At 45.6% G+C, this 22,757-nt stretch overlaps 1 protein-coding gene across 1 annotated transcript in view; it reads left to right on the plus strand.

Moving 5' to 3' along the window:
- Positions 1-21,735, plus strand: part of LOC115541785 (NACHT, LRR and PYD domains-containing protein 3-like) — a 216,202-nt gene extending 194,467 nt beyond the window's left edge. The window contains exons 5-12 of the mRNA XM_030353625.1: positions 7,617-9,402; positions 10,864-11,173; positions 12,446-12,597; positions 15,665-15,838; positions 17,056-17,229; positions 17,972-18,145; positions 18,321-18,367; positions 19,824-21,735. Coding sequence (XP_030209485.1) covers positions 7,617-9,402; positions 10,864-11,173; positions 12,446-12,597; positions 15,665-15,838; positions 17,056-17,229; positions 17,972-18,145; positions 18,321-18,367; positions 19,824-20,374 — 3,368 coding nt within the window. The 3' untranslated portion in view covers positions 20,375-21,735. The remainder of the gene's footprint in view (positions 1-7,616; positions 9,403-10,863; positions 11,174-12,445; positions 12,598-15,664; positions 15,839-17,055; positions 17,230-17,971; positions 18,146-18,320; positions 18,368-19,823) is intronic.
- The last annotated feature ends 1,022 nt before the right edge of the window (positions 21,736-22,757 follow it).

The following is a 22,757-nucleotide window of genomic DNA, read 5'->3' on the forward strand; positions in this document are numbered from 1 at the left end:
TCTGAGCCTACAAGCCATGTTCAGCTGCTCAATCCCGCCCATTATATGTTCGTAGTGTTCTCCAACCCACGTTACACATCACAACAAACTTTGAACAAAAACATGGTGGACACAATGGTAGAGAGTACGGAACCCGGAAAGGGACATGGGGTAAAAAAATGTTTTTAACGTTTCTCGTGAGCACGAGAAACTATCTGGTGCTCACGAGAAAGTATCTTGTGCGCACGAGAAAGTATCTTACACATATCGCTGTGTGTGTGTGTGTGTGTGTGTGTGTGTGTGTGTGTGTGTGTGTGTGTGTGTGTGTGTGTGTGTGTGTGTGTGTGTGTGTGTGTGTGTGTGTGTGTGTGTGTGCGTGCGCATGGACCAGGGGACGTGTCCCCACCAATGTCAAATGATGACTGAAATATTCGCCACCAATATTCAGGTTGAAACGAAAAAGAAGCGCCTCATGCGGTACACAAAGGGTTAAATTCCAACTTCGGTACCGCCTCCCAACATATGTCTTCCTTTTTACACTGCCCAGTAGTGGTGGATTCAATGATTCGTTTCCGTGACCCAGTTCGCGTGATTCAGTTCGCCACGAGGAGTCGTTCACGAGTCGTTCGTTCGTTCAGCCGAGCTTCCGGTAGCACTAACTCCACTGAGTCTGACTGACTCAGCTGAGAACCGTGCAATGGGGTCCATTTTGTCCATTGTCAAAAATGGTCAGCAGCACGCACTTTTCACTGTCTTATCTGGTTATCGCTTGCTTGCTACATCCTGTATAATCCAGATAACCCAACAGACACACGCATGCACGCACGCACAACCAGGTCACTATTCAGCGCATGAATTTGAGGAAAATTGTGAAATGGCAATTATGAAAACAACAATAGTAGGCTATACAATAATATTGTGTAGACTTCGATAGAATGAACACATGCCCTTCTCCAGCTAGAACTACTCATGTTGATATCGCTGCGTTGTCTCTGTCTAGACAAGGCAGCAACACCTCTACCCAAGCCCCCCCCCACCCCCCACTGTGGGTCGTCTAATCACATTTTCATTAAAATGAAACCGCCAATGTGTGTAGGGTCAAGGAGGGTCAATTGGGGTGCTTGCTCAAGCCGGCAATTTACCTCGGGCGGTGTAAACACGTAGACCATGACGGGAAAAAGGCGCGCATAAAGGCCGATCCATACCTCCGGATCCGGACGAAATTCGTCCGTCGCCCCAAACGTTGCCTCCGGAACTACCCTTCATACCTCCGTCTGGTTTCAGCGTTGTTATGGATGTTACGCAATAAATCCTCTAGAGGGCAGTGACTGTCGTTTCACAAATTAACGGCATCGACAATCGCCAACATGACATCTGTAGAGATGATTTTGCTTTGTGCCATCCGAAATCGGCAAAAAAGTGCAAAAAGTGTGCGGTGGCATGTGACACCCCTCACCAACCAGCAGTTTATCTCCTCAAAATGTTGTTAAATGACCAGTTACAACTCATTGCCAAAGCAGGGGAACAATAAAATAAAAAGGTCAGGTATATAGTATAATATAAGTATAAAACGTTAAATACAATATATACATATCAGATATTAAACTACTCTAAATCTATTTTTGTGAATGGTCTGACCTCTGACTCTATCCTGCCGCCTCGATTTCCGGTGGTATTGCTCCGGTTCTCCCGGAGCACTCCGGATTCGTAAGCTCAGAGGCGACGGACCCATTGACGGACGAAACACCTCCGGGACCGGACGAAATGGTCCGTATCCGAATTTACCGTAGGGTGTGGATGGGCCTTAAGACGGGCATATTTGGCAGTATAAAAACGTCTTTTGAGACAGATCTGTTTTATAATTTGGTGGACGGAATCTTTGTCTTTGCTTACCAAGCAGATGTGTACAATTGGAATGGTGCTATACTAAATGTTTTCATGCATATGCATCAGCAGATAATGCATCAAACAAAGTAGAGTCAGTTGCGCATCATGCATTATTTCTAGAGATGTCCGATATTATCGGCCCACCGATATTATCGGCCCGATATTAGCATAAAAATGTAATATCGGTCAATATCGGTATCGGATTTTTTTTGCCTTAAAACAGATTATTATTATTATTATTTTTTTTTTATTTATTTATAGCTCAAATAAATGTTTTCAAAATTGTGCAGTACAGTGCACATTGTAATTTACTCATATTTGTGCATTTATTGAGTTTTAGTTAAAGAAACATACTGCTATGTTGCACATAGTTGTTCAGGTACAATGTTTTATCATTTGTGAAGTCAAGTTTGCCCTATTTGTTGTGGGCATTGTCAAGATTATCTCAGGGAGAGTGTAATCCAAACTGTTGTCTGAGACCATTAAAAAAATAAAAATAAACATGGCACTTTTCCCTTAAATTAAGTTGAAGTATTTTTCTTATTTTGCACAGACGATGTTAACATTTGGAAAGCCTTGTTGCATTCAAGAATGCATCCAGTGGGGCATCACAATAACATTAAGCATGTTGTGTTAATTCCACAACAGGAGATATGTAATGTTACCTAAATTAGGTTTGAGGAAAAATAAATAACCCAAATATCGACATCGGTATCGGCTGATATCGGAATCGAAAATTTTGAGTTGGACAATATCGCATATCGGATATCGGCAAAAAAGCCAATATCGGACATCCCTAATTATTTCAATTAGTGTGTGTGTGTGTGTGTGTGTGTGTGTGTGTGTGTGTGTGTGTGTGTGTGTGTGTGTGTGTGTGTGTGTGTGTGTGTGTGTGTGTGTGTGTGTGTGTGCGGGGGGGATGTCTGGGTACTGTCCCTACCAAAGCTCAAACTAAACCTACGCCCTTGAGGTTGGCAAGTGTTACACCTTTCCTGCTCTCGACTCTTTTAATTAATAATAAATTATATTTGATAATTCCCCGTTGCTAATTATAATTGACCGCTGTCAAGGAAAACAAAAGATGTTTTGCAGTAGTCCAGTAACTTGTCAACCCCAGCGTCTTCGGTTGCTAAGCAATGTCACCGTCTTTGGCGGACTATTTCTCAGCTGATCAACACTACGAATGCTGGTTATAAATTGCAAAAAAAAACACACCATGAAGTTATTTTTTCATTGAGGAAAATAAGCCCCTTCAGGGCGAAGCCCTTTCCACCCTGTCGGGACTTATTTTCCCGATAATGACCTATACATTATCCCATACAATTCTGTTGTTGAAGCACAGCTGTGCCTTGTTGAGCAAAAAACTAAAAACTAAACCTAAATAAATGGTTGATGGTGAATACTTGTGGCGTGGAGTTAAAACTACACATTTTACCAGTTTTGTTCAAAATATAGTTATAATATCGTATATCGCCATTCGAACAAAAAGGGTCTTTAGGGTGCTTGTACATCGCCGCGTGGCAACCGCCCTTATGACCGCCTCGCTGCCGGAGGGTTCAGCGCGGCGGTGTGAAGTGCCAGGCGTTTTCAAAAGCGGCTGCTGCTGTTGCTGCTGCCGCTGAGAGTTTCAACACGGGGAAAGCTGGGCGGTAGGGCAAGATCTGTGCGCGTTCACGTGGGCGGCAACCACTTCCTGGTCTACAGCCGCTTTTGTGTCCGCCTCCCCTCTGCCGCCCTTCCCTCATTGAAATGAACGGAGGCGGCGAGCTGCACCGCGGCGGTGTGAAAGCAGCTTAATGGTCTGTTAGGGTCTTATTGATCTGACAGGGTCTTATTGGTTGGCTTTAGGCTTGGCACCCGTAAAATGCTGCTTCCAGCTTTAATTATTATTGATATTATTATTATTGTTATTATTATTATTATTATTATTATTATTTTAATGCATGGCATAGCCCACTACAGTATTCATTCAGGCGGCCCCTATATGGATTTTTCTTTTTTCTCACAATCGACTTGTTATTTCTATGCAGTTTCACCCATGTGAACAATCTATGACATCATGATATTTAAATTAGGCTAATTGTTTGCATGTTTGTGCTCTGTATAGCCTATTATATGTGTGTGTAAGCTTATGTTACAGTTCCGACCTCCCTAGGCACGTCAAAATAGCAACACCAACTGCGCTATCCGCTATCGCACGCTAGGGCACAATTCTTTCAGCCAGTTGCGCAACTGCTTAATCGATCTGTAAGATAGCACATGTATCATTTGCGCCAAAACACGCCTCTGCTTTTCGCCGACACGCCTCTCAGGGCACAAGTTTAGTGGCGAGAGTTTGCTGCGGGGGGATATCAGCTTAGCGCCGGGTGCAAACTAGCAACGATACATGCGTTGGTGTAGAAAGTCAATTGCGCTGGGTGAAAGATAGGGCCCAATGTGAGACTTATGCATTTCCAACTTCAATGTCGAGACAATCTTTCCTCTTTTGGGTTAAATGGTTTGATCCAGATATTTAGGTTTATAGTTGGTGTATTAGGTTAAATGGTTTGATCCAGATATGTAGGGTTATTTCCGTGTATCAGGTTAAACGGTTTGATCCAGATATGTAGGGTTATTGTGGGGGTTCCAGGTTAGTTTAGTTTAGTTTATTTATTTAGCACACATTCACAATAATGGTGCAAGGAGGGAACGAAGCCCAGTGGGCTTGTACAAGAGTTCCACCCCTGTCAATAATCACAAACAAATAATATTTATAAGGCTAACATTTAAACTTTAGAAAATAAGGAGACAAAGTACATAAATAAATCAAAAATAATCTAAATTCAGTAATAAGATGATTCATGAAAAGATAAGATGTTTTTTTAAGCTGTTTTTGAAGAGTGAGTAGGATGATATGGATCTTAATAAGGGAGGTAGTACATTCCATAATGCAGGGCCTCTATACAACATACTAAATTGATGATGTGATGTGCGGGAAAAGGGTAAAGATAGGTTGTTATTATTGCTGTGTCTAGTGCGATGTGAATGTACGTCAAATGAGTGAGTAAACAAAGACTGAAAGCTTTCAGGGAGATCTTGGTTTCTGTAAATAAACTTGTGAATGAATAAACATATCTGATAGATATTTAATTTGTGAATTGGTAAAATAGAATAATTTATAAAAAGTGGTGCTGATGGAGCATATCTGTTTGAATGTGAGATGAATCTTAAGAATCGCTTCTGAATGATACATCATTTTTTGAGATGGTTGGGATATGAAGCCGCCCAGACCAGATTACAGTAGTTCAAATAAGGAAACAAAAAGCTATAATATAACGTTAAATGAGCAGAAGGATGAATTAGAGGACACACTTTTCTTAATATTCCCATCATCTTCGTGGATCTTTTGCAAACCAAGTCTATATGATTTGACCCGTTAAGTCTTTCATCAACTTAGATTCCCAAAAATTTGGAAGCTTTTACTTGCATAATTTCTGATCCATTAATAAATACTTTTGCTTGTTCTTTGGGGTAAGACTTGTTTATGTTGCAAAAGATCACAAAGTTACATTTCTTCACGTGTGTTAATTGTGTTAAGTGTTAATTTATTCATTTGAAACCATTTGGCAATTGATAATAATTCATCATTTACACAGTTAATCAAATAATTAAAGTCATTATGAGTTGCTATAAGATTAGTGTCATCAGCAAATAATACAGGAAAAAGATGTTTACAAGACGTTAAATTATCTTATCCAGATATATAGGGTTATAGTGGGGGTATCACCTCGTTACCATGGGTGCTTGAGCTCTGAGCAGCATTGGTGCTAGGGCTCTCAGCATCGTGGGTGCTAGGGCTCTCAGCACCGTGGGTGCTAGGGCTCTCAGCACCGTGGGTGCTAGGGCTCTGAGCACCGTGGGTGCTAGGGCTCTGAGCACCGTGGGTGCTAGGGCTCGTAGCACCGTGGGTGCTAGGGCTCTCAGCACCGTGGGTGCTAGGGCTCTCAGCACCGTGGGTGCTAGGGCTCTCAGCACCGTGGGTGCTAGGGCTCTCAGCACCCTGGGTGCTAGGGCTCTCAGCACCCTGGGTGCTAGGGCTCTGAGCACCGTGGGTGCTAGGGCTCTCAGCACCCTGGGTGCTAGGCCTCTCAGCCCGGTGGGTGCTAGGGCTCTCCGCACCCTGGGTGCTAGGGCTCTCAGCACCCTGGGTGCTAGGGCTCTGAGCACCGTGGGTGCTAGGGCTCTCAGCACCCTGGGTGCTAGGCCTCTCAGCCCGGTGGGTGCTAGGGCTCTCCGCACCGTGGGTGCTAGTGCTCTGAACTGAACTGAAAGAGACACCCTGACAACAGTAACATCTCCTCAAAACACATGTTCCCACTGGCCTGCTCGCTGTAATGACCCCCTACCGTGGGTTCGCCTCGTATCCCCGTTGTGCTGCTGTTCTTACCCCCTCCTACCTGGGTCTCTTCACTGTTCTTACCCCCTCCTACCTGGGTCTCCTCACTGTTCTGACCCCCTCCTACCTGGGTCTCCTCACTGTTCTTACCCCCTCCTACCTGGGTCTCCTCACTGTTCTTACCCCCTCCTACCTGGGTCTCCTCACTGTTCTTACCCCCTCCTACCTGGGTCTCCTCACTGTTCTTACCCCCTCCTACCTGGGTCTCCTCACTGTTCTTACCCCCTCCTACCTGGGTCTCCTCACTGTTCTTACCCCCTCCTACCTGGGTCTCCTGACTGTTCTTACCCCCCCTACCTGGGTCTCCTCACTGTTCTTACCCCCTCCTACCTGGGTCTCCTCACTGTTCTTACCCCCTCCTACCTGGGTCTCCTCACTGTTCTTACCCCCTCCTACCTGGGTCTCCTCCTCACTGTTCTTACCCCCTCCTACCTGGGTCTCCTGACTGTTCTTACCCCCCCTACCTGGGTCTCCTCACTGTTCTTACCCCCTCCTACCTGGGTCTCCTCACTGTTCTTACCCCCTCCTACCTGGGTCTCCTCACTGTTCTTACCACCTCCTACCTGGGTCTCCTCACTGTTCTTACCCCCTCCTACCTGGGTCTCCTCACTGTTCTTACCCCCTCCTACCTGGGTCTCCTCACTGTTCTTACCCCCTCCTACCTGGGTCTCCTCACTGTTCTTACCCCCTCCTACCTGGGTCTCCTCACTGTTCTAACCCCCTCCTACCTGGGTCTCCTCACTGTTCTTACCCCCTCCTACCTGGTTCTCCTCACTGTTCTTACCCCCTCCTACCTGGGTCTCCTCACTGTTCTTACCCCCTCCTACCTGGGTCTTATATCTTGTTTTGATCATGGTGTTGGCGATGCAGCTCTTGCGGTTTTTGACTCTAGATTTTTGGTGTTTCATGAATTGTAAGGTGACCTTGGGTGTCATGAAAAGCGCCTTGAAATAAATTGTTATTCAATGTAATTATTATGATTATTAATGCTATTAATAATATTAAACATAGACTGCAGATCAACAGCAGAATAACTCGGTGGAAGAGATGCAACACTATCTTGTTATATCAGCATGTCATTTTACACCAATTCACTGTCTTTATTACTATTAGACCAATCTTATTGCTGTGGAAAAAAGGAAATAGTCATGAACATGTTGAATCTGTGACATGCAGTCTTTGTCACGACCAGCTTCTCCAACCACAAGTTATGAAGCCACTAAATATCATGAAGTTGATAATTCAACAGGAAATATTGACAGGTTCCCATTGTCACCATCCACTAACTGATGTCTTCTGTTGTTTTCTCATTTAGGATCTGCTGCTGTCGAGTGCCAACAAAAAATCAAGTCTAATTTAAAGATGAAGTTATGTTGTGTGTTCGAGGGAATCGCTAAAGCAGGACGTCCAACACCTCTGAATGAGATCTACACAGAGCTCTTCATCACAGAGAGAGGCAGTGGAGAGGTCAACAAGGAACATGAGGTCACACTGATTGAAACGGCTTCCAGGAGACCAGTCAAGGTGGAAACACCAATTAAATGTGAAGACATCTTTAAACCCTTACCTGGAAAAGATGAATCAATCCGGACAATAATGACAACTGGAGTGGCCGGCATTGGTAAAACCATCTTAACACACAAGTTCACTCTGGACTGGGCTGAAGGCAAAGCTAACCAAGACATAGACTTCACGTTTCTCTTAACTTTCAGAAAGCTGAATTTACTAACAAAGAAAGAGTTTAGCTTAGTGGAACTTATTCATCACTTCTTTAGTGAGCCCAAAGATGCAGGAATCTGCAGATACGACCTGTTCCAAGTTGTCTTCATCTTAGATGGTCTAGATGAGTTTCGAATTCCTCTGGACTTCGAGTGCACCCCGATCTTGACTGATGTCACAAAGTCCACCACGGTGGACGTGCTGCTGACAAACCTCATCAGGGGTGAACTGCTTCCCTCTGCTCGCATCTGGATAACCACACGCCCTGCGGCAGCCAATCAGATCCCTAATGACTGTGTTCACATGGTGACAGAGGTGAGGGGGTTCACCGACCCTCAGAAGGAGGAGTACTTCAGGAAGAGATTCAGAGACAAGGCACTGGCCAGCACAATCATCTCCCACATAAAGAAATCACGAAGCCTCCACATCATGTGTCACATCCCAGTCTTCTGTTGGATCATTGCTACAGTTCTGGAGAACATCTTAAAAACAACCCAGAAAGTAGAAGAGAGGCCCAAGACCTTGACTCAGATGTACAGCCACTTCCTGAGGGTTCAGTCCAAACAGGCGGACAGGAAGTATCGTTCGATAGATGAAAAAGATCCACAGTGGAGTTCAGAGAGCAAGGATATCATTTTTCAACTGGGAGAACTTGCTTTCAACCAGCTGAAGAGAGGCAACCCGATCTTCTACGAGGAAGACCTGGCAGACTGTGGCATAGACATCAAAGCAGCCTCAGTGTACTCAGGAGTCTTCACCCAGATCTTTAGAGAGGAGTTTGGACTGTACCAGGACAAGGTTTTCTGCTTTGTCCATCTGAGCATCCAGGAGTTTCTGGCTGCCCTTTATGTCTATCTGTCCTTCATCAACGATGGTGTCAATCTGCTCTCAGAAGAACCACCCACCTCTGGGGAAGATAAACTCCTCCTCCTCTACCAGAGTGCTGTGGACAAGGCCTTACAGAGTGAGAACGGACAACTGGACTTGTTCCTCCGCTTCCTCCTGGGCCTCTCTCTGGAGACCAATCAGATTGTCCTACGAGGTCTGCTGGGACAGAGAAGAAGTACCTCACAGACCAATACAAAAACAGTGTCTTACATCAAGAAGAAGATAGATGGAGATCTCTCTCCAGAGAGAAGCATCAACCTGTTCCACTGTCTGAATGAGCTGAATGACCGTTCTCTAGTGAAGGAGATCGAACAGTCCCTGACATCAGGAAGTCTCTCCAGAGACTATCTCTCTCCTGCTCAACTGTCAGCTCTGGCCTTCATCCTACTGACATCAGAAGAGGAGCTGGACGTGTTTGACCTGAAGAAATACTCTGCTTCAGAGGAGGGTCTTCTGAGGCTGCTGCCAGTGGTCAAAGCCTCTAAAACGTCTCTGTAGGTTCACTATAAACATGTATCACAATACTCCCAACACATTATACCTTATAGTAGAATATAAAAGTTATGATGACATAGAAAACATCTTTCGAGGTTATCTTATACCATGTATCTCAATATGCACAACGTTATATCGTGTAACAAGGTTGAAAAGTCAAACTCAAAAACGATTTATTATGAATTAAGAAATAAGGAAAGAAAAAGGAATATTGTTTGATAATAGTTAAATACAGCTGTATTTAAATATGTAGCTATATATATAAATAATTATTGATACGCATAGATTCATAAATATACGTTTATTATTAATAACAGGTAACCCATTATTTTAAAACATTTTAACCTTGTTCACTACGTTTGGCTATATGGACAATGTTTGGGTTTAACCGTTAGGATGCGTTGACACAGACGTCCGGGTCATCTGGGGGAAGGGTGAGAGGTCACGAGTGAGCGGGAAAAAGGAGAGAGAGGGAAGAGACAAAGGAGGAGAGTACTTAATCCTTTGTAGAGATCGCCCAGCTAAATGATATTGAAGCATTTACTTATTAGTTGTAACCAGTAGCGGCACCATATAATTATGATTGCAGGAGCTACGGGGGGCTAGATTGTTTATAGCAGAGGCTGATATATTTTGACGCAAAAAATATTACTACACACTACAATATGATACGAATCAAACATTCAAATCACACAACAAGCAGCAACGGTCATCGACACTTACACAAATGAAAAATATGATTTCATAGTTCAGTTTTGTTACATATAAGTCAGGTCGATGTCTTCATTAATGATATATATAAATATATATATATTTATTATATTATTGCGGCGATCATGGCCGACGTCACCACGTGCCGCATTTGATCCTGGGAGGGTCGGCGGCACCGAGGCAGTCGTGGTTGTGGGCGTTAGGATGTGTGTTTCAGGTGTGTGTGTGTGTTTACATAAAGTCTCTCTCAGGATGGTGTGGATAATGGGACACGAGAGTGTCAGACTCTTATAACATAGGCTCCTGTCTGGTTGTTCCCGTGCTTCTCGCCACATTATTATTAAAAACATATTTTAAAATTAAATTAAATATTAGTCATAACAAAATGACTTGGGGGGGCTTGGCCTGTTTGAGGGGGAGCTCAAGTCCCCGCTAGCCCCCTCCCCTTGTAACCGCCGCTGGTTGTAACCCTAATGAACAAAACATCTCTGTAGATGAACTATAGCATGTATTACAATACAACACAAAAAAATACATAATACTTCAATAAAAAGTAAAATTAAAATACTATACGAGTCTCAAACACTGCAAAAAACTCCAATATTGAATAAACATAAAGATCTAATGTATATATCAGTTAAATTAATAAGACATCAACTCAAATTTAAGATTTTCAACACAAGTCCTTCATTATGTTGAAATTAAAAGATCTAAGTTACTTTAACGTGTTCTGTTTATTGTGTGTTTAGGCTGAATGGCTGTCGTCTGTCAGAGAGATGCTGTGAAGCTCTGGCCTCAGTTCTCAGCTCCAACTCCTCTAGTCTGAAAAAGCTGGACCTGAGTACCAATGATCTGCAGGATTCAGGAGTGAAGCTGCTCTCCGCTGGACTGGGGAGTCCACACTGTACACTGGAAACTCTCAGGTTAGTTTCACTCAATGGTCAAACAGTTCCACCACAATTTCCCCATCAGAGGACCAGTATTGATCTGCTGTGCCCCAGTATTGATCTGCTGTGCCCCAGTAAAATCTCCTGTTCGAGTTTTAACAAGGTCCATATTTGACAGTGGATTAATTTAGTTTGATAATAAAGGTAAAATAATGGATTATTTTCTAATCCACAACATCAAAGAAACGCAGTTTAACCCAAAATACAAGCTGAGGCGCGCACCTTGCGGTCCGGGTCCGTACACCGCGGCGTGCACATTACTGTCCGTGCACGGCAGTGTGCATGTCGTAGCCGGTGCACCGCGGCGCGCACGCAGCAATCCAGTGATCCTGGTTAATTTAATAGTCTCATAGAAAATTGCTGCCTTGTATTCTTTTTTTTCACATTTCCCATCCATGCAGTAAAGTGTTAAATGTTCTGTAATTAAAATAAACATTGCCCGGATGTACACACAGCGTTGTTTAGGTTTTTTTAGTCAGAGAAGCTACGTAGGCAGTGTATACCGTTACCAACCCCCGTTTTGAGTCACTGGATCCACCCCCCCTCTGCGCTCCGGGACCTCCCACTTTACAAATTAACGTTATCTCTGATAGGGGGTCTGTTTCTGTTTTTACCACCAGCGCCGTGACATCTCTTTCCTCACTAACCAACTCTTTATCCTCCTCCTCCTCCTCCTCAATCAAATACCTACTAATAATAACCGGCTGCTGATTGGATAATATACTCCAATTAGGATTAATCTTCTTCTCTGGGTCATCCTGAATAGTGCATTTCTTTACATGCTCTTGAATAGTGCTGCGGTGACATTTAAATGAAACTTTGCACAAAGTACAAACCAGTGTTTTAGTTTTCTGATCAAAGCAGAGTGTCTTCAGGGGAACTTAAGTGGGTTGTGTTTCCCAATAGAGCGATCAAGCCGGCGCTGCAATACAGCCGCTATTTAACCCAGCACTGAACTAAACCTTGGCAGTCTGCGTGCATCGCAGCGCCATTACCACTCATCTTATCAAACACAGGACCTCAATCTCACTCTATTTGTGTTGCCATGAAAGTAAAAGGTGTACCTTGGATTCAGTTTGTTAATGATGGTATAAGGTGTTTGTTTTATATATTCCTATTCTATTCATAATCATGTAGTCAGACAGTAAGGTGGACTTTAGAGAAAAGTTAAATAATTTTTTCTTCTTAGAACAGAGTATTTTTATGGACATTTTCCGGAGTTTGTTGAATCTTTAGTTATCTGAATTCTAAATTAGTCATATTTTAAAGATCTACTGTATTAACATTTAGGTAAACTAATAAAACATTTCAAATGCAAAATTAATCACAGTTCCTAACGTATTCTATTTATTGTGTGTGCAGCCTCAATGGCTGTCATCTGTCAGAGAGATGCTGTGAAGCTCTGGCCTCAGTTCTCAGCTCCAAGTCCTCTAGTCTGAAAAAGCTGGACCTGAGTACCAATGATCTGCAGGATTCAGGAGTGAAGCTGCTCTCTGCTGGACTGGGGAGTCCACACTGTACACTGGAAACTCTCAGGTCAGTTTCACTCAATGGTCAAACAGTTCCAGCACAATTTCAACATCAGAGGACCAGTATTGATCTGCTGTGCCCCAGTAAAATCTCCCGTTCGAGTTTTAACAAGGTCCATATTTGACAGTGGATCAATTTAGATTGATATTAGCGGTAAAGTAATGGGATTATTTTCTAATCCACAACATAAAAAAAAACGCAGTTTAACCCAAAATACAAGCTGAGGCGCGCACCTTGCGGTTCGGGTCCACACACCGCGGCGTGCACATTACTGTCGGTGCACGGCAGTGTGCATGTCTTCACCGGTGCACCGCGGCGCACACGCAGCAATCCTTTGATCCTAGGAATTTAATACTCTGATGGATAATTGCTGCCTTGTATTCTTTTTTTTCACATTTCCCACCCATGCAGTATACTATGAGGGGCCGTTTAGGACATAACTAATTGAGACACTCTCACACACATACCTATGAAACACTCTTACACTCACTACTGAAACGCTCACACACTCACTACTGAAACACTCACACATACATACTCGTCTGAAACACTTACACATACATATGAGAAACACACACGCATACATACATACCTCTGTGGCATATACACATACATATGAAATTCTTACATTCATACCAGTGAAACATTTATACGTATCTATCTGAAACACTCATGCAAGCACATATTTGTATAAATGTTTCAAATGTATGAATACGTTTTTCAGTTACATGTATGTATGCTCTTACATAAGGATGTGCAAGCGTTTGACATGTAGTATTCATACCAGTAATTTCAGTAGTGACGGTGAGAGCGTTTCAATAGTGAATGTAAGAGTGTTTCATAGGTATGTGTGCATGAAATTCCAAGGTCACAAATAACACAAAAAACCTGAAATGTCAGTCACGCTCTTCACCGTTGGCTTAGATTGGCTGAAATGTCACGCTCTTCACCGTTGGCTTAGAAACCGGCACTCTTTGTTCCCGCCTTCCGGTTTAAATGCCGACCTTGACCTTGGAATTTCATGCACACATACCTATGAAACACTCTTACATTCACTATTGAAACGCTCTCATATGTATGTGTAAGTGTTTCAGACGAGTATGTATGTATGTGTGAGTGTTTCAGTAGTGAGTGTGTGAGCGTTTCAGTAGTGAATGTAAGAGTGTTTCATAGGTATGTGTGTGAGAGTGTCTCAATTAGTTATGTCCTAAATGGCCCCTCATAGTATAGTGTTAAATGTTATGTAATTAAAATAAACATTTCCCTGATGTACACACAGCGTTGTTTAGGTTTTTTTAGTCAGAGAAGCTACGTAGGCAGTGTATACCGTTACCAACCCCCGTTTTGAGTCACTGGATCCACCCCCCCTCTGCGCTCCGGGACCTCCCACTTTACAAATTAACGTAAGCACTGATAGGGGGTCTGTTTCTGTTTTTACCACCAGCGCCGTGACATCTCTTTCCTCACTAACCAACTTTTTATCCTCCTCCTCCTCCTCCTCCTCCTCCTCCTCCTCAATCAAATACCTACTAATAATAACCGGCTGCTGATTGGATAATATACTCTAATTAGGATTATTATTCTTCTCTGGGTCATCCTGAATAGTGCATTTCTTTACATGCTCTTGAATAGTGTTGCGGTGACATTTAAATGAAACTTTGCACAAAGTACAAACCAGTGTTTTAGTTTTCTGATTAAAGCAGAGTGTCTTCAGGGGAACTTAAGTGGGTTGTGTTTCCCAATAGAGCGATCAAGCCGGCGCTGCAATACAGCCGCTATTTAACCCAGCACTGAACTAAACCTTGGCAGTCTGCGTGCATCACAGCGCCATTACCACTCATCTTATCAAACACAGGACCTCAATCTCACTCTATTTGTGTTGCCATGAAAGTAAAAGGTGTTCCTTGGATTCAGTTTGTTAATGATGGTATAAGGTGTTTTTTTTATATATTCCTATTCCTTTCATAATCATGTAGTCGGACAGTAAGGTGGACTTTAGAGAAAAGTTAAATATTTTTTTCTTCTTTGAACTGAGTATTTTTATGGACATTTTCCGGAGTTTGCTGAATCTTTAGTTATCTGAATTCTAAATTAGTCATATTTTAAAGATCTACTGCAGTCATACTCAAGTAGCGGCCCGCGGGCCTTTTGTGGCCCGCGGGGTGTCTATTAATGGCCCTCGAGCTGTTTTGAAAAGTTTTTTTAATTATTAAAAAAAAAAAAAAAAAAAAATCGTGCTGGGCGCTCTTATTTTGAAACCGCGCGCCGCGATCTCAATACGAGGCTGGGGGTTGCAACGATAAACAGATAGCACTCCAGCCCACAGACCGCTCCAGCCCTCCCAAACTCGAGGCAGACAGTCCATCTCAGCAGCAGTCAAGGCCGATTTAGGGTCGTTTTAGACGCAGAGACGTAAGCACGTAATTTACACAAGGGACTTGTTTTAGACAAGTTTTGATTTACAGTTCCTTTAAGGTTCCTTAAGGATTGCGCGTGTTGCAAGGGGATTCTCCGCCAGAACAGTAGGGGGAGCAACGAACGAATCTGTGGGCGTGGAAGTGGAAATCGCTGGCTTGTTTATATTTATAATTATCATAATTCGTTCTTGTGTTTTCTTCTTCTCCTTCTTCAAAATTCTTCATTCGCTTCTGTCACAGCCTTTTAAAAATGGCGCTATTATGCTGTAAAACCGGAAATGTGAGACTCCTGAAAGGATGTGGTTAGCTGGCCAATCACAGTCTTTGCGAGCTGCGTAGGGCCGTAGTGTTTTAGTCGCATAGTCAGGAATTTTGGCCGATGCACTTAAGCACGTAAGGGGGTATATTTTACCGCGCAAGGGGGGGTTATGTATCTTACGTGCTTACGCGTTACGTCTAAAACAGAGCATATATCGGCCTCAGTCACACGTATACCGACCGGCCCCTTGAGTCACTGAAAAAAATTTTTGTGGCCCCTCATCATTTCTACTTGAGTACCCCTGATCTACTGTATTGACATTTAGGTAAACTAATAAAACATTTCAAATGCAAAATGAATCACAGTGCCTAACGTATTCTATTTATTGTGTGTGCAGCCTCAATGGCTGTCAGCTGTCAGAGAGATGCTGTGAAGCTCTGGCCTCAGTTCTCAGCTCCAAGTCCTCTAGTCTGAAAAAGCTGGACCTGAGTACCAATCGGCTGAAGGATTCAGGAGTGAAGCTGCTCTCTGCTGGACTGGGGAGTCCACACTGTATACTGGAAACTCTCAGGTTAGTTTCACTCGATGGTCAAACAGTTGCCCCACAATTTCCACATCAGAGGACCAGTATTGATCTGCTGTGCCCCAGTATTGATCTGCTGTGCCCCAGTAAAATCTCACGTTCGAGTTTTAACAAGGTCCATATTTGACAGTGGATCAATTTAGATTGATATTAACGGTAAAGTAATGGGATTATTTTCTAATCCACACTGTCTAAGAAACGCAGTTTAACCCAAAATACAAACTGAGGCGCGCACCTTGCGGTCCGGGTCCACACACCGCGGCGTGCACATTACTGTCGGTGCACGGCAGTGTGCATGTCTTAACCGGTGCACCGCGGCGCGCACGCAGCAATCCTTTGATCCTAGGAATTTAATTCTCTGATGGATAATTGCTGCCTTGTATTCTTTTTTTTCACATTTCCCACCCATGCAGTATAGTGTCAAATGTTATGTAATTAAAATAAACATTGCCCTGATGTACACACAGCGTTGTTTTTTTTTTTTTAGTCAGAGAGGCTACGTAGGCAGTGTATACCGTTATCAACCCCCCTTTTGAGTCACTGGATCCACCCCCCCTCTGCGCTCCGGGACCTCCCACTTTACAAATGAACGTAAGCACTGATAGGGGGTCTGTTTCTGTTTTTACCACCAGCGCCGTGACATCTCTTTCCTCACCAACCAACTCTCCATCCTCCGCCTCCTCCTCCTCCTCCTCCTCCTCAATCAAATACCTACTAATAATAACCGGCTGCTGATTGGATAATATGCTCCAATTAGGATTCATCTTCTTCTCTGGGTCATCCTGAATAGTGTATTTCTTTACATGCTCTTGAATAGCACTAGTGCTGCGGTGACATTTAAATGAAACTTTGCACAAAGTACAAACCAGTGTTTTAGTTTTCTGATTAAAGCAGAGTGTCTTCAGGGGAACTTAAGTGGGTCGTGTTTCCCAATAGAGCGATCAAGCTGGCGCTGCAATACAGCCGCTATTTAACCCAGCACTGAACTAAACCTTGGCAGTTTGGCAATACTCAGTTCTTCTTAGAACTGAGTAGGACATTTTCTGGAGTTTTCTGAATCTTTAGTTATCTGAATTCTAAATTAGTCATATTTTAAAGATCTACTTTATTGACATTTAGGTAAACTAATAAAACATTTCTAATAACAAATTTCAAATGCAAAATGAATCACAGTTCCTAACGTATTCTATTTATTGTGTGTGCAGCCTCAATGGCTGTCATCTGTCAGAGAGATGCTGTGAAGCTCTGGCCTCAGTTCTCAGCTCCAAGTCCTCTAGTCTGAAAAAGCTGGACCTGAGTACCAACAATCTGCAGGATTCAGGAGTGAAGCTGCTCTCTGCTGGACTGGGGAGTTCACACTGTACACTGGAAACTCTCAGGTTAGTTGTCAGCCTCTTCTTCAAACTGGTTATTCTAGCTTCCAGTAAGTGCTGCTCCTGCCTCATACATTTCTGTTGCTCTTTTCTCTGCTGACAAAACACTCCCTGGTTCTACACAATGTTAGAACCTGTGAAGAAACGGTCTTAGCGTACCAAACACAGCAGACTTCTCCTGACTCTAACCAAACAATATCTCATTGAGTTGTAGCTATTGAGAAAGGAGCATTTGTTTAAGATCCAGTCACATCCAAGTGAAGGCAGTTCTGCTGTCTGTGATGTCATCTCCCCACTTCCTCTTCCTGTTCTCAGACTCTCAGGGTGACACAGCTTTGTCTCCATGAAGTATCAATAAAGCTTTTACCGTATTTTCCGGACTATAAGTCGCGGTTTTTTTGTAGTTTGGCTTGCCCTGCGACTTATATTTCGAAGCGACTTATATGCCAAAATTGTGCGTACATAATCTTCGGCCGCCAGATGGCCCCGTCATTCATTAGGCCTACAACTGAACGCTGCAAGCCTACTGCACCACCGAATAAATTATAAATAAACTAGACCGTAGACAAAACAGAAGAGAACACATAACAAGTTATGTTTATATATAGCCTATATTGCTATTGCAATTTTATTCAGTCTCTCCAGACTAAACGTTCTTGTTGAAATGTTTAAAAATAAATGCGACTTATACACCGATGCGACGTATATACGTGTGTGTGTGTGTGTGTGTGTGTGTGTGTGTGTGTAGCTTGTCTGGCTGCCTGGTCACACAGGAAGGCTGTGCTTCTCTGGCCTCAGCTCTGAGCTCCAACCCCTCCCATCTGAGGCAGCTGGACCTGAGCTACAATCACCCAGGAGACTCTGGAGCTGCGCTGCTCTCTGCTGGACTGGAGGATCCACGCTGGAGACTGGACACTCTCAGGTATGGAGAGGACAGCTCACCACTGAGGGACAAAGTCTCCTACATGATTCAAGCTGCTGCTAGATGAAGTGGTTTGGAGAGGCAGCTGTCACTCATGTTGTGTAGAACGTGATGAGACGGCAGATGATGAAGGTGAAAGTTTCAACATGCTGCTCTCACTGTGTTTCCCCCCCAGTGTGGAGCACGGTGGAGTGTGGAGGCTGAAACCAGCTCTAAAGAAGTGTAAGTGTCTGTTTGATTCATCACCTCACACACTCACTATTGAGATGAAAAGTCCATCCACACAGCAGGAAGTGAGGTCACATCCTACTGGGAATGAAGATGATGGCTGACATCATGTATCTTACGTATAATAATACTGTCCACCATCACAGTCACCGGGCTGAGGGGGGAGGAGTGTGGGGGTGGGGGGGTGAAGGAGAGGGGGGGTGACCGGGTTAGGGGCCGGTGAGGGGGAGGGGAAGGGGTGAGAGAGAGGCTGAGGGGGGGGACTAGGGGGGAGGGGGAGGGGGGATGACCGGGCTGAGGGGGGGCTGAGGGGGAGGGGGGGTGAAGGGGCTGAGGGGTGAGGGGGAGGGGGGTGACCGGGATGAGGGGGGGGGGGGGGGGGGGGGGAGGTGGAGGGAGGTGACGGGGCTGAGGGGGAGGACTAGGGGGGAGGGGGAAGGAGTGTGGGGGTGGGGGGGTGAAGGGGCTGAGGGGGAGGACTAGGGGTGAGGGGGGGGAGGGGGAGGACTAGGGGGGAGGGGGAGGGGGGATGACAGGGCTGAGGGGGAGGGGAAGTGAAGGGGCTGAGGGGTGAGGGGGAGGGGGGTGACCGGGATGAGGGGGGGGAAGGGGGGTGGAGGGGCTGAGGGGGAGGACTAGGGGGGAGGGGGAAGGAGTGTGGGGGTGGGGGGGTGAAGGGGCTGAGGGGGGAGGAGTGTGGGGGTGGGGGGGTGAAGGGGCTGAGGGGGGGTGACCGGGTTAGGGGCCGGTGAGGGGGAGGTGAAGGGGTGAGAGAGAGGGGGCTGAGGGGGGGGGGGGAGGGGGGGGGGGGCTGAGGGGGAGGACTAGGGGTGAGGGGGAGGGGGGATGACCGGGCTGAGGGGGGGCTGAGGGGGAGGACTAGGGGTGAGGGGGAGGGGGGGTGAACGGGCTGAGGGGGGGATGAGGGGGAGGGGGAGGGGGGTGAAGGGGCTGAGGGAGGAGGGGGAGGGTTGTGACCGGGCAGTGAGGGGAAGGGGAAGGGGGGGTGACGGGGCTGAGGGGGGGATGAGAGGGAGGGGGCTGAGGGGGGGATGAGAGGGAGGGGGCTGAGGGGGGGATGAGAGGGAGGGGGATGAGGGGGGGATGAGAGGGAGGGGGATGAGGGGGGTTGGTGAGGGGGAGGGGGCTGATGGGGAGGGGGGCTGAAGAAGAAGAGAGAGCGATCACAAAAAGAAAGAGAATAAAAAGAAGAAGAGCAGCCTGGATCCAAGGAGAGATGTTTGTTGTTGATGTTTTCATAATATTGTTGTTGATGTATTCATAACGTTATTGTTGAGGTGTGTGTATCTATGTATGTGTACATATGTATATGTATGTATGTGTTCATATCTATGTATATGTACACAGAGCGCAGGAGAACAGTACTAGTGATGATGATGATGAGGATGAAGAGCGGTTCAGCAGCTCATCATGTCTGGTTCTCCCTCAGATGCCTGTGACCTCACACTGGACCCCAACACGGCCCACAGCCTCCTCTCTCTGTCTGAGGACAACAGGAAGGTGACGGGGGTTGGAGGGGACCAGTCGTATCCGGATCACCCAGACAGATTTGACTCCCAGCCCCAGGTGTTGGGTAGAGAGGCTCTGACTGGCCGCTGTTACTGGGAGGTAGAGTGGGAAGGAGGGGTTGTTATAGGAGTGACATACAGAGGAATCACAAGGAGAGGAGAGGGTGGTGACAGCTGGCTTGGAGGGAACAACAAGTCCTGGAGTCTTTATTGTTCTGATGGTGGTTACTTTGCCCAGTACAACGGTACAGTGACACACCTCCCTCTCCGCCCCGCTGGCTCCACCAGAGTAGGAGTGTATCTGGACCGGCCTGCTGGCTCTCTGTCCTTCTACAGAGTGTCCCCAGGTGGAGGAGGGTCCTCAGACACACTGACACACCTCCACACCTTCTGGTCCTCCTTCACCCAGGAGGACCTCCTCCCGGGGGTGTTGGTACGGTGGGGGGGGTCAGCCTCTCTGTGTCGGTTGTAGAAAAAAAAAAAGGGACCTCCTCGGACTGAGCATGGCCCCTGCGCACACACACACACACACACACACACACACACACACACACACACACACACACACACACACACACACACACACACACAGCTTAGGCCTCCCCCCCCCCAGAGCCCCGGGAGGAGGTCCTGGGCTCTGGGGACGCTGACGCTACACCGAGACGCTGAGCCCGGGCTCAGCGTCTCGGTGTAAGTTATAGACACACACAGGCTCAGCGTCCTCCTCCCGGGGCTCTGGGGGGGGAGGACGCAGCTTTGTGTGTGTGTGTGTGCGTGTGTGTTAGTCAGTGTGTGTGTGTGTGTGTGTGTGTGTGTGTGTGTGTGTGTGTGTGTGTGTGTGTGTGTGTGTGTGTGCGCAGGGCCCCGCTCAGTCCGACGAGGAGGTCCCTTTTTTTTTTTTTCTTTGGAGCGTTTCCCAAAACTCCTCTTAACATGAACGTGCGTGCACTGCACTAACGACGTTCCTAGGATTGTATCTGTCCACTGACACGGTGCTGAGATGGGCTCTGAGGTGAAGACCCAGGAACGTCGCAAGAAAATGGGGTTAAAACGGGTTCAAATATCTCCCCATCAAGGCCAACAGCAGAGTAGTCTAATAAATGAATATACTGCAATAATATGAATGCTACAAATATCAAAACACAATTGATTAGGCCTAGGCCGACATATGCTTTCTCAGTCCTAATCCTGAACGCACTGTACGTATATTTTTTCACGGCATATTCCCCCCTGAAAGTCAAAAATAGCTTGTGTGACAACTCCATTTATCTTAATGTGCTGATTTCTGAAACATGCTTTGCACAGCAAAGAGAGCAGACTTTATCTGCTTCCGCACAAGGTTTCATTGATTGACGCGCACTTTCTAGTGTAAAATCATTGGTGTAAACATTAAAAACGCAGCGTTCCATTCGTTCATTCATCATCTATCGAACGCAGAGGCTGGGCATTGACACACGGCTATTGCTGACCCGATGAGGAGAGCTTGGTCTAGATGATGCGTAGGCCTTTTTGCACTGCCATGCCGGTTCGGTCGCAGCTTGGCTCGCACAGTGATTTCACTTTCACTTTCTCTTATCCCAAGTTTCCCGAGGGGGCGCGGGTGCGGGCTTTCTTGGTTGACTGGAGAAGACGGGGCTGCGCACAGAGTCTAGACCTCTTTCGAATAATTTACATACTCCCGAATGTTTTAATTTTTTATGAATTTTATGCTGTGCTACAATCTATTCTGCCTTTCGATTTGTATTTCAGTGAGAAATGTCTTTATTAACATGATTAAAAACTATTCTGCCTTTCGATTTGTATTTCAGTGAGAAATGTCTTTATTAACATGATCATGCTTTGTATAGTGAAAGTAAAAGAATAAATAAAAAAGTGCATTATTTTAAATTGGTGATGGGACCGTGACTTGGTCCGGACCCGGGCCGCGGCCCGCCGTTTGGAGAGGCCTGCTGTAGACCCTCGACGAGGTATCTAAAAGTGTCATTTTGAATGCAGAACATTTAATGAAGAGCTTAGTATACTGATTCATGTTGGCCTTCACGCCATCCAGAGCACGTTGAGTTCAGTTAGAATAGAACATATGGTTTTAGGGGGGCTTATTTAGGCCTATATGATGAAACCTCTTGTCCTTCAACGCAGTTTGTGTTTTGCTTGTTGAACCATTTGTAGCTTACAGACAAATATAATGTCTATGAAACGCAGCTTTGACTTCAACAGCAGACGTCACTTCCATCAACCCCTTGATTGTAGTGATTTCTGTGGACACACACACACAGTACACACACAGTACTCGCACTGTACACACACACACACACACACACACACACACACACACAGTACACACACACAGTACTCACACAGTACACAAATACACACACACACAGTACACACACACACACAGTACACACACACACACACAGTACACACACACACACACACACAGTATTCACACAGTACGCAAATACACAAATACAGTACACACACACACAGTACACACACACACACACAGTACACACCACACACAGTCCACACACATGAACGTGCAGCACAAGTCCAGAGTGCCGATGTAAATGATTTCAGTCTCAAACTCGGCGAAAAAGGCAGTGGCGCTCCAGAGGGGGCGGGGCCAGGACCGGGAGACCACGCCCCCAGCCGGGCCGTGCCTCACGGGGGGTCCTGGGACTGACCCCGAGACGGCCGAGACCGCCCTGCGCCGCAGCCGCACCACAGGGCGGACCCCCAGGACTGCGGGGGGGGGGGTGTTAGTTACCGTCATGTTTTGTATTTATTTTGTCACCATTATTGTTTTATAGGGACAAACATTAACAAATGTCCCCTACTGGGGATTGATAAAG

This window comes from Gadus morhua, chromosome 4 (genome assembly GCF_902167405.1).
Source record: "Gadus morhua chromosome 4, gadMor3.0, whole genome shotgun sequence".
In the NCBI taxonomy this organism is placed as follows: domain Eukaryota; kingdom Metazoa; phylum Chordata; class Actinopteri; order Gadiformes; family Gadidae; genus Gadus; species Gadus morhua.